Raw genomic sequence first — 13,836 nt, forward strand, 5'->3', positions numbered from 1 at the left:
AGAGAGAAAGAAAGAAAGAAAGGAAGGAAGGAAGAAGGAAAGAAAAAGAAATTCAGATTTATGGGGTTTCTTCCATGTGCCAGGCCGGGCCCCTTACATCTAAATTCTCTCACTGAACCCATCTAAGAGCCACACAGAGTAGGTAGAAAGTGAGGCTCCCGGAAGTGAAGTGAATGAGCCGAGGTCACCTAGCACCATGTAAGAGGCAGCCCGCGGATTGGACCTTAGACACGTGTGATGTAAAGCCTGGGTTCCTTCCGCCGTAAGTGGATGCTAAAAGCATGCTCTTAACATCAATGACCCAAGCAGTGGGAAGGGAGGAGAAGACTGACATTTACCAAACACCTACTGTGTGTCATGCGCTACGCCTATAGATTTCTTTTCTTTTCCTTTTTTAATTAAAAATTTTAAATTAAACAACTTTTACAATTTTAAAGATTACTTTTCATTTACAGTTATTTCAAAACTGGGTATGTTCCCCCTGTTGTACAATCCACCCTCGAGCCTATCTTACACCCAATGGTTTGTACCTCTACTCCCCCATCCCTGTATTGCCTCCCCGCCCTGCCCCCACTGGTGACCACTAATTTGTTCTCTGTATCTGTGAGCCTGCTCCTTTTTTGTTGTACTGTATTCACTCATTTGATGTATTTTTTAGATTCCCCATATAAGTGATATCATGCAGTATTTGTCTTTCTCGGTCTGACTTATTTCACTTAGCATAATGCCCTCCAAGTCCATCCATGTTGCTGCAAAAGGCAAAATTTCACTTTTTCATGGCTGAGTAATATTCCATTGTAAATATATACACCACCTCTTCTTTATCCATTCATCCGTGGCTTCCGTACCCTTATGCCTATAGATTTCATTCAGTTAGTCAACGAATGGCCTGTGAGCACCTGCCACCTGCCAGGCCCGGGTGGTGACAGCAGGTGCAGTGACCAGTAGGATAGTCCTCCCCCCAGGCCCCATGCCGCGGACAGCACGGTAGCAGACAGGCAGACATTAAACTCAGAAATACAGAAATAAACACGTAATTAAATGTGATGAGTTCTAGGAAATAAGATGACTAAGTTTTTTGTTTGTTTTTGTTTAATTAATTAATTAATTTTTTTTTTTTTTTTTTTGGCTGTGTTGGGTCTTCGTTTCTGTGCGAGGGCTTTCTCTAGTTGCGGCGAGCGGGGGCCACTCTTCATCGCGGTGCGCGTGCCTCTCACTGTCGCGGCCTCTCTTGTTGCGGAGCACAGGCTCCAGACGCGCAGGCTCAGTAGTTGTGGCTCAGGGGCCTAGTTGCTCCGCGTCATGTGGGATCTTCCCAGACCAGGGCTTGAATCCGTGTCCCCTGCATTAGCAGGCAGATTCTCAATCACTGTGCCACCAGGGAAGCCCCAAGGTGACTAAGTTTTAAGAAGGTTAGCAGAGAAGACCTAATATATATTAGGAGGTGGGTCAGGGAGGTCTGTCAGGAAAAGTAACACTGGAGCCGAGATCTAAGTGGCAACCAGGGAGAGGCTGAGGGAAAGGGTGTTCCAGCAGAGCGGGGGATCCGCCGGCTCGAGGGGCAGCCCAGCCGCAGAGGCAGGCAGGGGCTGGGTCTTACCCGGACCTCACTGCGTGCTCACAGCACGTCAAGGATGTAGGTTTGTTCTGAAGAGCTTAAAGCAGGGGAGTGCGCGGCTTGACTCGTGTTTCTAAAAGGTCATTCTGGACGCGGCGTTGGAAGTGGGGAGACCAGTGGGAGGCTGCATGGGGGTCCAGGGGAGCTATGGCCTTGCAGGCTCGGGGGTTGGGGGGATGGTGGGGGTGGGTGCAGGGTGTAAAGTTCTTGGGGTGTCGTGGGGAGGCAGGGACTGTGGGAGAGGAGTTTCAACAGTGGCTCTCAGACTTCTGGCAGGAGCAACTAGGAGGGTGGAGACGTCATTTATTTAAATGGTTAGGACATCAGGGAAGCAGAATCAGGAAAGGAAGACCCGGAGATCCATTTCTAACAGGCTCTTTGAGATGCTGATGAGACACCCCAGTGGCAAAAAAACACTGGGGCCTGCAAAGAGCGATTCGAAGGCATTGATTCACAGAGGATATTTAAAGCCTAGGGAGTGAATGACAAGGAGAGGGGGAAACTGAGCCCAGGTGGAGAGCCCTGCAGGACTGCAGACCCAGGAGAGCAGAGCAGAGCCAGCAGAGGACTGGCGAGCCTGAGCCGGGAGTTCCTAGAGAGACCGAGAAAAGCTGGGGAGAGAGTATTCAAGGAGGGAGCTTCCACGTGGACAAATGCAGACAGCCAGCTAAGAAGAGGGGAAGGGGAGGCGGCCAGCCATTTGATGAGAGCAGCTTGGTGGCGAGGTAGGGGAACAGCCCCTGAGATGCTAGGGGCGAGGCCGTGGAGACAGTGCCTGGGCCACCATCCCTTTGGGAAGTTTGGCTGGCAAGAAGCAGAGATAGAAAGGTCACTCACGTACGCGATGTCGAGGCAGCCTTTTAATGCAAGACCGGGTGCATTTGCTGGCCAGGGAGCGCGATTCAGGAGAAGGCGAGACCCTGATGATCTTGGGGGCACTGGACACCGATGCCAGCCCACCTCCTGCTCTTCCCTTAGGCTCTGCCACAGTCCTGCCTCTCCCAGGCAATCATCTGCTTCTTCCTTTGCCTTCTAACCCTACCTCCTCCCTGTTCCACCCCCTCTCTCTCCTCCCCACTCCTCCCTCCCTACCATCAGATGAGGGATGAGGGCTTGCTGGACCCTGTATCCACCTGCTGGGTGGTCAGCAAAAGTCTGTGGAAGTGAATTGCTCTGGCTGCCGCCTTGCACATCCTCTCAGAGCAAGGCCATCGTGGGGAAGAAGAGTTAGGTTTGCTCTCTGGAAAAGTGGGGTCAGTGGGGAAGTTTTGCATATTTCAGCTCAGAGGCAGAGAGCAGGAAGTGAGAATGGGCCTCCTGGGAGGTGATGAGACCCCCGTCACTGGAAGTGGCCACGTGAGGGGCTAGATGACCGCCATCAGCAATGTCAGGGCGGGCACGCTCAGCTCAGCACCTCATGGGGAAACTACCAGAAGCCAGAGACAGTGCCAGAAACCATGCTGTTTCTGCTGACCTGTGACCTGTGGCTCCTTCCCTGCCTCTCCGAGTGAACCTGGGGCCGGGAGGGCAGATTCACAGAGCTGGGCTCGCATCCCCACCGCCACCTCCAGTCTGTGGGGCTCCGGGTGAATGTCTTTACCTCCCTGCACCCCAGAAGCCTGTAGTGTCCAACTAATAAACAGCCCAAGACAAAAGCAAAGCTTCGCTACGTCCCTAAACACAGGTGAAGAACCAAAGGGTGAAATGGGGGTCAGAAATGCACCTGTTTCGAGGATGAGGTGAGAGGCGCCTTAGAGAGAGCTCACTGCGGTGCCTGCTACATACAGCGTGTGTGCTGCGTGCCAACTACTCTTATTACTTCTTCTTACTGAGTGGTGTTATGATCCTGTAAGGGCCCGGATTGTGTGACCTCTGAAGTCCTTTCCAAGCGAGAGATTGTGACCACTCGCTGAGGGTTGAGTGTTGAACCTCAGAAGGTCCGTTGGAGCCATTAATCCCACAAGAAATGTCTGGAATAGCACCAAGGAGGTGCAGGAAGTGGTCACCAGCCCTGTAGCCTGTCTCCCCAGATGGTGACTCGGGCTTGCATCCTTGTCATGGTGGAATCAGGGGTGACACTGGCTGGGACTGGAGCGGGACCTACCAGCCACTCTGCACCGGCCAGTGGCATGACCTGTGATTAATGAAACGATGGAATAGCTGCTTTCATCTTTGGTTATGTTTGTTATTTGGGTGCCACGGGCATCTGGGGGCAATGATTTTTCTCTAAGGCCTATTTATGGTTCATTCCTGACACTTAGTCATTTTTCCATCTAGCCAAGGACAAAGGTGATGGTGACTTGTTGCTGTAATGTTTAGATACAATGACTGTGCATGTGCAACTTCTGTTCCCCAGCCATGGGGAGCGGCAGGAGAAAGGCCATCCCTTCTGTCCCTTAAAGGGTGGGCCTTGAAAGGTTTCCATCTGGTTTGGGGAGAGGTGGTGTCGAGCAGCAGTGGGGGGCCCAGGCACCACTCCCAACGATGCAACCTTGGGCATGGGAAGTGTGACCTTGGACAAGTGGCAAGTCACTCCTCTCGTCTGCCTCTCTGGGTTGCGCGTTTGGGGAAAATGCAATGTGAGTCCTGGCGGGCAGAGCATCCTCAATAAATGTAGTTTGTGATTCTAATGAGTATCATTTTTAAAACATTCAGAAGCCACCATCCCTCCTAATGCTTCTGGAATCCTGAGAAACGGTCCAGTCCTCTGCCCATTTTACAGAAGGGGAAGGTGAGGCCCGGAGAGGGGGAGTGACTGGCTCAAAGCCACGCTGTGCGGAGGGCACAGACCACGTGAGAATCCAGGTCCTCTAACCCCCCTTTGCAGGATTTCCCCCCTGTAATCCCAGTCAGTCGGTTCATTGATTTCCACAAACGCTTTTTGAAAGCCTGCTCTGTGATGGCTGGCGATGGGGGCGAAGACTCCCCAGCCTCACAACAGCCTAGTGTGGAGACACGCTGTCAGCTATTGCAATAAAAGAAGAAAATGAAACCAGAGTTATGATAGCACTCCAGGCAGCGGGAAGTGAGAGGGCAGACATCAAAGTGGGGAGATGACTGGTATTTTTTAAGCACTGTATTGGGCTTTTTCTGGGTGGTGCCTTGTAAAAGCCACTCTTTACAGATGAATAAACCAAGCCCTCCAGAGGCGAAACGGCTCCCAAAAGACTAGACAGCTCGTACGCGGCAGAGCTGGAACTGAGACCAGCCCATCAGTCGCTACTCCGCGGAGCCGAAAGCCATCTCACAGGAACTGCCCAGGTTTCATCTCCCGCAGTGGAGCCCTTTGAGACCCCAGCCCCAGGCCTGGAGGGACCGTGGTAATGCCTTCGGGGACCGTGCAGCCGCAGATCAGTAACAGGCTGCAAGGCATCCCCAAAACGGAGAGAAAACAGATCCTTGTGATTAAGCACCTCAGAGTTGGTGCAGCCGTCACATAGCGCTTGTGGGGAACATTCCACTTCACAGATAGGAACCACTAAACTAATTCGGGTCAAGGTCACTCAACTTGATTTCCTATCAGTGATTCCAGACAGGAATCGTGTATACTTACGTGCTTAAAATTTCCCCATGAGAAAGAAACATCTATTCCAGCTGAGTAGTGAGAAAGAGATTAACGGTTAGGCCGAGAGAAGGAATCGGCGAGTAGCTGTCCTAGCCCAGCACACCAATTTTTGAAATAGAATTACTAGCAAGGAAGCACAGGTATTTTTGAGAGGAAAAAAAAAAAATCTCATATTCAGTCTGGGGTAATATCCCTGGCTGTCGACAATGATTTGGATTTAATTATATCATATGTGCAAACGTGCTCTATAAACTATAAAATAATACATAAATGTCAGATGTTAAGAAAGAACGCGGTGTCGGAAAGAGAACTGTGGGCTTGAGAGTCAGGTAGGGTTTAAATGCTGCCTCGTCCACTTGGGGGGGGACCTTGACAGGCCACTCCGCCTTTCTGGGTCTCAACTATAAGTGGGGAATCCTTGTAATAACGTCCTCTTCTGAAGGTTACTCCGAGAACCAGACGAGATAACAGCTATTCTTTGGAAATTGGCAAGTGCTCTCTCTGCACACGGAAGGTGTTATTCTCGTTTCCATCCATAAGCCCCAGAGTAGATGGTGGGATTACCGGAGAGCAGCCACCAGCACTGTCATTAAGTCCTGCGTGCAAGGTCCCCTCCCCGGGCATGGAGGGGAGCGGGCTTGTGGCCAGGAGCCCGTGGGCCCACCCTCACCAGGCTGATTGACAGAATGAGGCCACGGTCTGTCAGGGGCTGCATTCCCAATATGCAGGTGGCAGCCTCCGTGAGAGCCACGTGGATGGCTACTCTGGAATGTTTCGAAGGCTGCTTTCTCAAGTGAGATCCGTCAACTCCAATGAAGTTTCAAAAAACACTCAGCAGCTTATCTTCAGGCACAGGGGGCAGGTGGGGAAAGCCTGTTTGCAGAGCCTGGCAGAGGGGACTGCACCTTCTTGTTGACATCCAGCAGAGATGGGAGGGGGGGCCTCCCTCATTCACTGCAAGGCAGCATCGTTTCTTCCTTCTAAGTGACTGGAAGTAACACCCTGACTTGGCCATCTCTTTGAAGGCTCTTGAAGCGGCAGCAGAGTAAAGAAGTTATGGGAATGGTCCTAGGTCAGCCACCTTACCAGCTATATGACTTTGACAAGTCTCTTGAATATGAAACGGGATTGATGGTAACACTTGGTTCCTGAGATTTCTGAGAGATTCATTCAGTTAAATAACAAAGGCATCCCTTAGCCCAGGGCTTGCACGTAATGAGGGCTCAATGAATATGAAGTGCTACTGTTTCCTTTCATCCCTTTTACTGTAATGGGTCACTGAAGCAATGTTACCAAAGAGACGCTTCCAACTCTGCATCAGAGCTGTGAGGGGTGTTCTGGTAGGGCTGGTGGAGGAGCAGGGAAGAGGGATAGGGTCTCTTACACCTTTCCTAAATAGCTCAAGTAATCTCAGAGACTTGGTAAATGGCAAGTGAGCATCCCAAGTACTGGGTGCACTGCAGCAGAACCAGGCTACGGACCAGGGTGCTAGGGACTAAACCCCAATTCATATGTTGGAACTCTAACCGTCAGTTTGACTGTATTTGGAGATGGGGCCTCTGAGGAAGTAATTAAGGTTAAATGAGGCCATAAGGGTGGGGCCCTGATCCAATAGGACTGGTGTCCTTATAAGAAGAAACACCAGAGAGCTGGCTCTCTCTCTCTGCCATATGAAGGCACAGCAAGAAGGCAGCTGTCTGCAAGCCAGGAAGAGAGCCCTCACCAGAACTGAACCACGCTGGCACTCTGATCTTGGACTTCCTGCCTCCAGAGCTGTGAGAGCTGTCGTTTGAGCCACCCCGGCTATGGTGTTTTGTTATGGTACTTGGCAGCCCAAGCAGATGAAGATGGGGGAGAGAGGTGGACAGTGGGATTGCAGAGGAGAAAGCTTGTTCTGTGCATCCCCAAAGGTTCTTTTTTCTTTTTGCGGTACACGGGCCTCTCACTGTTGTGGCCTCTCCCGCTGCGGAGCACAGGCTCCGGACGCGCAGGCTCAGCGGCCATGGCTCACGGGCCCAGCCGCTCCGCGGCATGTGGGATCTTCCCGGACCGGGGCACGAACCCGTGTCCCCTGCATCAGCAGGCGGACTCTCAACCACTGCGCCACCAGGGAAGCCCCCCCCGAAGGTTCTTGATTGCCCAGTGCTATGTTTCTCAAAGGCCATGCTCTTAACTTCTTTACTGCACTGTCTCCTCAAGAGCCCTTCGAGAGATGGCCAAGAGGGAGTGTTCATTCCCAAGCTTCCTGATCACCCTCGTGGGTCGAATCCCCAGAGCTGCAGTTACAAGTGCAGTAGCTAGGGCCTCATCACCAACAGACAATCCCCAGGGGACGGGAACAGGAACCTGCATTTCTGGCAAGGTCCCCAGGCAATTTTATGCGTAAAATGTTTGAAAACCACGGGCCTTGAGAGGAAGGCCAGTCCGTCAGCCTGCTGTTAGAGTCCCTTTTTCATGAGAGCTCCTGACTCACCCTCACACCCACATCCACCCCATCGGCAGCCCACAGAGCCGCAGGCATGACCCCCAGACTCTACTCAGAACCTCATCATCCCTCACCACCTCCACCACTGCCGTCTGATCCGAGCCACTGTCAGCCCTCGCCTGGACCAGCACAGTTAGCCCCCAATGGGTCTCCCCGCTTTCTTTCTCATGTGCCCCTGCCACCGTCAATGCGGCAGCCACCCTGACCGTGTCACTTCGAAACTTCCCAGTGGTCACCCGTCTTCCTCAGCAGGAAATTCAAAGTCCCACCTTGGTCTGCAGGGCCCTTGTGGCCTGGCCCGCTAGAACCTTTCAGGTCTAGACTCCATCAGTACAGACGGAGAAGGGCAGGGCCTCGCAGAGGGCAACGGAGCTCTGCCCCCCTTAGCGGTTAAGTGATGACGCTGGAAGAAACCAGGGATGTGCGGTTCCTCAGAAACCAAGAGAGGACGTAATGCAAAGTTGCAACAAGTTCATGCTTTTCCAGCTCCATCATTAGTCTTTTAAAAATAACTGATTGAGTCTGCTTTCAATCAGAGTGTCTTAAAAGGCATTTTTATCCCAAAGTCAAGCTTCTCGCAGTTCGGGGGCAGGCCCTTTTGCAAGCAGGCCCCTTTTTGCACATGGTCTTTGGCAGTGGAGATAAAACAGATCGAACTCAGCAGTGGGAGGAGGCGGGGCTGGGACGGGTTCTCCAAGTGGGGTCCTGACCAGCAGCCTCGTTACCACCTGGGGACGTGTTTGAAGTGCAGGTTTTCAGGCCGCACCTCAGACCTTCAGAACTGGGAACTCTGGGGGTGAGGCCGCAGTCTGTATTCTAACAAGCCCTCCAGGGGACTCTCAGCAGAATCAGCGGTGCCTGAGGCCTGGGTTCAAACCCCAGCCCTGCCACTTACCAGTGTGTGACCTGAGGGCAAGTTATTTCATCTCTCTGGGCCTCAGTTTTCTCATCTGCACAATGGGAGTTGTAGTGAGGATCAGAGCACCAGGCGCAGCGTACGAGACCCACGCACGAGTCAGTAATGTCCATTCCCCTTCATCCCCACACACATATATATATATATACACACACGTATATATATAACATACAGATATATAATATACATATATACGTATATGTAACATACATATATATAATATACATATACGTATATGTGTAACATACATATATAATATACATATATATAACATACATATATACGTATATATAACATACATATATAATATATATACGTATATATGTAACATACATATATAAAATATACATATATACATATATATAACATACATATATACGTATATATAACATACATATATAATATATATACGTGTATATGTAACATACATATATATAATATACATATATACGTATATATATAACACATATATATAATATATATACGTATATATATAACTTTTATCAAAGTAGAACACATGCAGAAAGCTTGCATTGTATTTTTTCAAAGTAATGACTTCAAATTCAAATAGTAGCAAAGGGTTCATAATTCAAAGCAGCTGCCCCTGCATCACCTCTTTCTATTCTAGAATTTCCCATTGCATATTTTTTAATTGCACAGGTTTACTATAGAAAATCAGAAAATGTAGACAAGCAAAAAGAAAACCAAGTATAACACGTTAAATCCCATTTCTCATTTTAGAATGTCTTCTTCCAGGTGATTTAGCCATGTTTTTTCCTCCAGAAAAGGTCTTCATTGTATTTTTTCGGTGCGTTATAGCTCTAATCACAGCCTGCCTCCAATTAAGGGAAGGAAACGAGTGTTCGTTGAGAAAGGTGCTCAATTCTCACTATTCAGAGTGTAGACCAGCAGCCTGGGTACCACTGGGAAGCTTGTCAGAAATGCAGGGTCTCGGGCCCCACCCCAGAATCTGCATTTTGACAAGATCGTGGTGACATTAAAGCTGGGGAAGCGGGTGTAGACCGCAGAGCTCCTGACGCTTGCAGTCACGAACTGTTCTTCACAGTCCTGGATAAGAGACTCGAGCCAGAATGTAAATGCGTGTGGCTTCCTTTACAAAGAGAAAGACTCGCTACAGAGAACTGCCAGCTGAACTAAGCAATGTGATCGATGAGGAGGGAGATTTACATTCTAGCCGGAGCTCCTTAGCTTGTCAGGGACCAGGGACACGCAGTTCCCGGACTCGGCACCCGTCGGTCGACCACACTTGGAGTAGCGGTGCTCTTGAGATCACGCGGTTGGGAAGCTGGGGGCTGGGACTGCACTGCGTTTCTCGGGCTTTAGATCCTGGCCTCTTCACCCTGTGTGTACCAGATCCTCCCACCGACTGCAACGCACACACAAACACACACGGACGCACAGCCTAGGAGAGCCCTGGCCCAGAGTCGGTGATTAGGAAACGTCTGTCTCCTGATTGTAGACTGAGGCCTCCATTCCCCTGTGTCTCTGTCCGCACCAGGCCTCTGTTTACATTAAAAGGGTTACTGTCCTCTTTATCAACGCCTGTCAAGACCAAGCAGGGGACGTGCAGAACGTCTGGAGTCAAGAGAAGCCAAGCAAAAAAAGCTTTGATGGACTTAGAAGAAGATTAAGAAAAAACAACTTTGCTCAGCTCAAGTTTCCGACGCAAAAAGATCTCTCAGATCCCAAGGTCCATGTCCAGTATTTACAAACTCCAGGCCAGGCTTCTGCCTGCAGTGACAGAGCAGCCAGCTAGCACGTCTGAGCCGGGAAACAAGGCCACTGGGGAGGTGTGGATTAGTGGAGTGGGGACTGGCCTCATCCAGAATACTGTGTGGCATTTGGTATGCCTTAGAGCCGCCTTCCCCAAGAAGGCCATGGAATCCCATGAATGTGGATCACAGGGTTCATTTTAACGACGACATCAGGAAGACTCAGAACCTTTCATGCAGCACGACATAGCTAAAAGCATTGGGAGTCAGAGTTTGAATTTCCAGGCCACAATTCTCTGGCTCTGTGACCTTAGGGAAGTTACTCGACATCTCTGATGGTTAGTTTCCTCATCTGTAAAATGAGGCATCACAATAATGACCTCGCAAAGGCGTGTCTGTGAAGCACCTAGCACCGACTCACTCATGCATTCATTCACTCGTGTAGTCTGTCCCTCTGTACTGAGCACCTGCTGGGGACCTGGCACCAGGGGGACTGAGGTGAGCTGGAGCCCGCAGTCCAGACGGAAGATAGAGATTGTTAAAGAACCACACAAGTAAGCCCTGAACGAGCCACCAAAGGTGCGACAGAGAAAAGTGCCAGAAGCCTCTACCGGGAGCTGGATGTAATCTGGGGCTCAGGGGAGGTTTCGCTGAGTAAGTGATTTTCAGCTGAGATCCCAAGGATGAGTAGGAGTTTATGAGGCAAAGCAGGAGAAGAACATTCCAGGCGCATAATGGGGACTCTTATTAATACCTTCCGGAATACAGTTTTGGGTAGAGAAGGGGTCAGGTATATTTTACTTTTTAAGGTAAAATTTACATGTAGCAAAAGGCACCGATCTTAAGGTAATATAATTTGTGGATTCTGACAAATGTACACGCTAACGTAACTGACACCCCTGTGAGGATATAGAACATTGCCATCAGATTGGGCTCATCTTCATACCCCTTTCCCTTATTATTAAAGCAGTGCGATGGCTTTTAATGGGAACATCTGATGGTGGTGCAGAGGGAGAAGGCTTTGGGCTAGGTGTAAGTCCCAGCCCCACCGCTGTGTACCCACTGGGCTTTGCCCAGGTCTCTCCACTTCTCTGAGACTCAATTTCCCCATCTGTAAAACAGGGTTCATCGAACCTTCTTCACAGGGTGGCTTAAGGGTTGAATCTGCAAGTGGTTGCAGACACCTGGCTAGACTTTCGCATGGCAGGCACTGTGAGTCAGCCCCGTGTCGTTTCCAGAATGAGACAGCGGTGGGGAGAGAGCCTGGTGGCTGGAGTCGGGTCTTCCCAGGGCAGCGTGCTGAGCCACCGCTGCACGCGTGCGCACGCGCGCGCGCACACACACACACACACACACACACACACACACCACTAACCCCAGTCACCTCTGCACGCGCGCGCACACACACACACACACACCACTAACCCCAGTCACCTCTGCACGCGCGCACACACACACACACACACACACCACTAACCCCAGTCACCTCTGCACGCGCGCACACACACACACATACACACCAACCCCAGTCACCGCTGCACGCGTGCACGCGCGCGCGCGCACACACACACACACACACACACACACCACTAACCCCAGTCTCTCACCCACAGGGATGTGTCTGCAGGCCTTCGTGGAGGCTTTCTTTTACCTGGCCCAGAGGAAGTTCAAGATGCTGCCCCTGCACGAGCAGGTAGCCTCGCTGATTGACCTGTGTGAATACCACCTGTCCCTGCTGGACGAGAAGCGCCTGGTGTGTGGCCGGAGCGCCACATCGGGGGGCCGGCCCCCTCACAGTGGCACCCCGCAGGAGGCCACCCCCGCAGCCCAGCTGGCTGAGGGCCACCCCCCGCCCTGCACAAACAGTGCCCTCAAGCTCTCCCATTCCAGACACGCTCTGTCCTGAGGGCCGCTCTGTCCTCCCAGAAGAAGATTGAGCCCTTCCGAGCCCAAGAGACCCCCAGGCTTCCTGCCGGGGGAGAGATGGCAGGATGCTGAGAATTCCCACCTGAGATTCCCCCTAATCGTCTCCATGTTCTGCACTTCCAGAGGCTGCCTGATTCTCAGCCGCCCTCCTCCCAGCACCTCTTGGTGGCCCACCTGCTTGCGAGCCATCAGCGGACATATGATATCCAAAACGTGACAGATGGCCTCTCCTATTCTGGGCTCATGGGAAGCCACCGCCAGGGATAAAACTGCTGTGTTTGGGGAAGGGGGCACCAACAACCCCAAGACGTAGAGCTGCGGAGAAGAAAGAACTTGAGGCAGCCGAGACTGGGGTCTGCTGAGGCCCCGAAGAGAATACGGTTAGAGCCCAGGGACATCATGTGGACTTCCTACCACCCATTCTGTGAAAATGAAGTGGAAATACCCAGCAGGCCTGCGGGACTCACCCACCGCAATCATGTGCTACGTGGGTGCGGTTAACAGACCGACCTCATTGATTTCATGAGCTTGCCTGTTACTGCAGTGTCCCATGTGTTATTCATTAAGATATGATTAACTGAGAGGTAACTGAGGAAGGCTGCAGAAGTCTCAGAGCTGATGGGAGCCTCTGAGATCATTTTGTTTGACCTTGACCGCAAAGCAGGTGTCCCCCCAGTCACGTGGCCTCTGATTGAAGCTCTCCATGGGTGGGGTGATCATCAAGTGTGCCCAGAGTGCGCAGGGTGCCCTGGAGGGGAGGAGAGGGCTTCAGAGGGAAGGAAAGTAAGACCTGCGTAAGGACCAGAGCGAGCGGGAGCTTGATGTCAGAAGCCGGGCAAGGGGGAGCCGTGCCCTCCCATCCACGAGACCCTTTCCCTGTCTGCATCCGTGTCCCCAGGCGGCCCCCGCTCAGAGGGGAAGCTTCAGAGGCAGCCAAAGGTAGCATTTTGGAAAATGGCACCAGGCAAGTCAGGGTCCAGGGCCTGCTGACCACAGGCAGACAAGAGACTGCCCTTGAACGGCCAAGCTATCCAGAGTGTTGTTGGATTTCGGGTTAATGTGGCCCTTTCCAGAGGGTCCTCGTTATAGGACCCTGGGGGCCCTGGATTTAGATGACCATCAGGCTCTGAGTGAGGAGGATGAAGGGTCTTTGAAGGCATTGATTAGCACGGTGCCTGGCACACAGTAGGGCTCAGAAAATGCTCACAAATGTAGGGCCAGGGAGAAAGTCATTGGTGGCAGAGGTGTGTCCTAGACCAGCACAGACATCTTCCTTCTCCTGCTTTTCTTTTATTTATTTCTTTTTTGTGTGTGTGGTACACGAGCCTCTCACTGTTGTGGCCTCTCCCGTTGCGGAGCACAGGCTCGGGACGTGCAGGCTCAGCGGCCATGGCTCACGAGCCCAGCCGCTCCGCGGCATGTGGGATCTTCCCGGACCGGGGCACGAACCCGCGTCCCCTGCATCGGCAGGCGGACTCTCAACCACTGCGCCACCAGGGAAGCCCTGTACCATTTCTTGACGTTGATTTCCAGAAAGCGTTCACTTGCCAAAACGGGGTGCAATCATCAGTTTCCAAACCAACCAAGCACACT

The 13,836-nt window shown here is 51.6% G+C and overlaps 1 protein-coding gene across 2 annotated transcripts in view; it reads left to right on the forward strand.

Moving 5' to 3' along the window:
- Positions 1 to 12,223, forward strand: part of TTLL11 (tubulin tyrosine ligase like 11) — a gene marked incomplete at its 3' end in the record, with an annotated part of 247,285 nt that extends 235,062 nt beyond the window's left edge. For both annotated transcript variants that reach the window (XM_082843642.1, XM_082843641.1), the window contains one exon: positions 11,931 to 12,223. In XM_082843642.1, coding sequence (XP_082699768.1) covers positions 11,931 to 12,223 — 293 coding nt within the window. The remainder of the gene's footprint in view (positions 1 to 11,930) is intronic.
- Between the last annotated feature and the right edge of the window lie 1,613 nt (positions 12,224 to 13,836).

Source organism: Leucopleurus acutus (assembly GCF_964270905.1).
Source record: "Leucopleurus acutus genome assembly, chromosome: 7".
Lineage (NCBI taxonomy): Eukaryota > Metazoa > Chordata > Mammalia > Artiodactyla > Delphinidae > Leucopleurus > Leucopleurus acutus.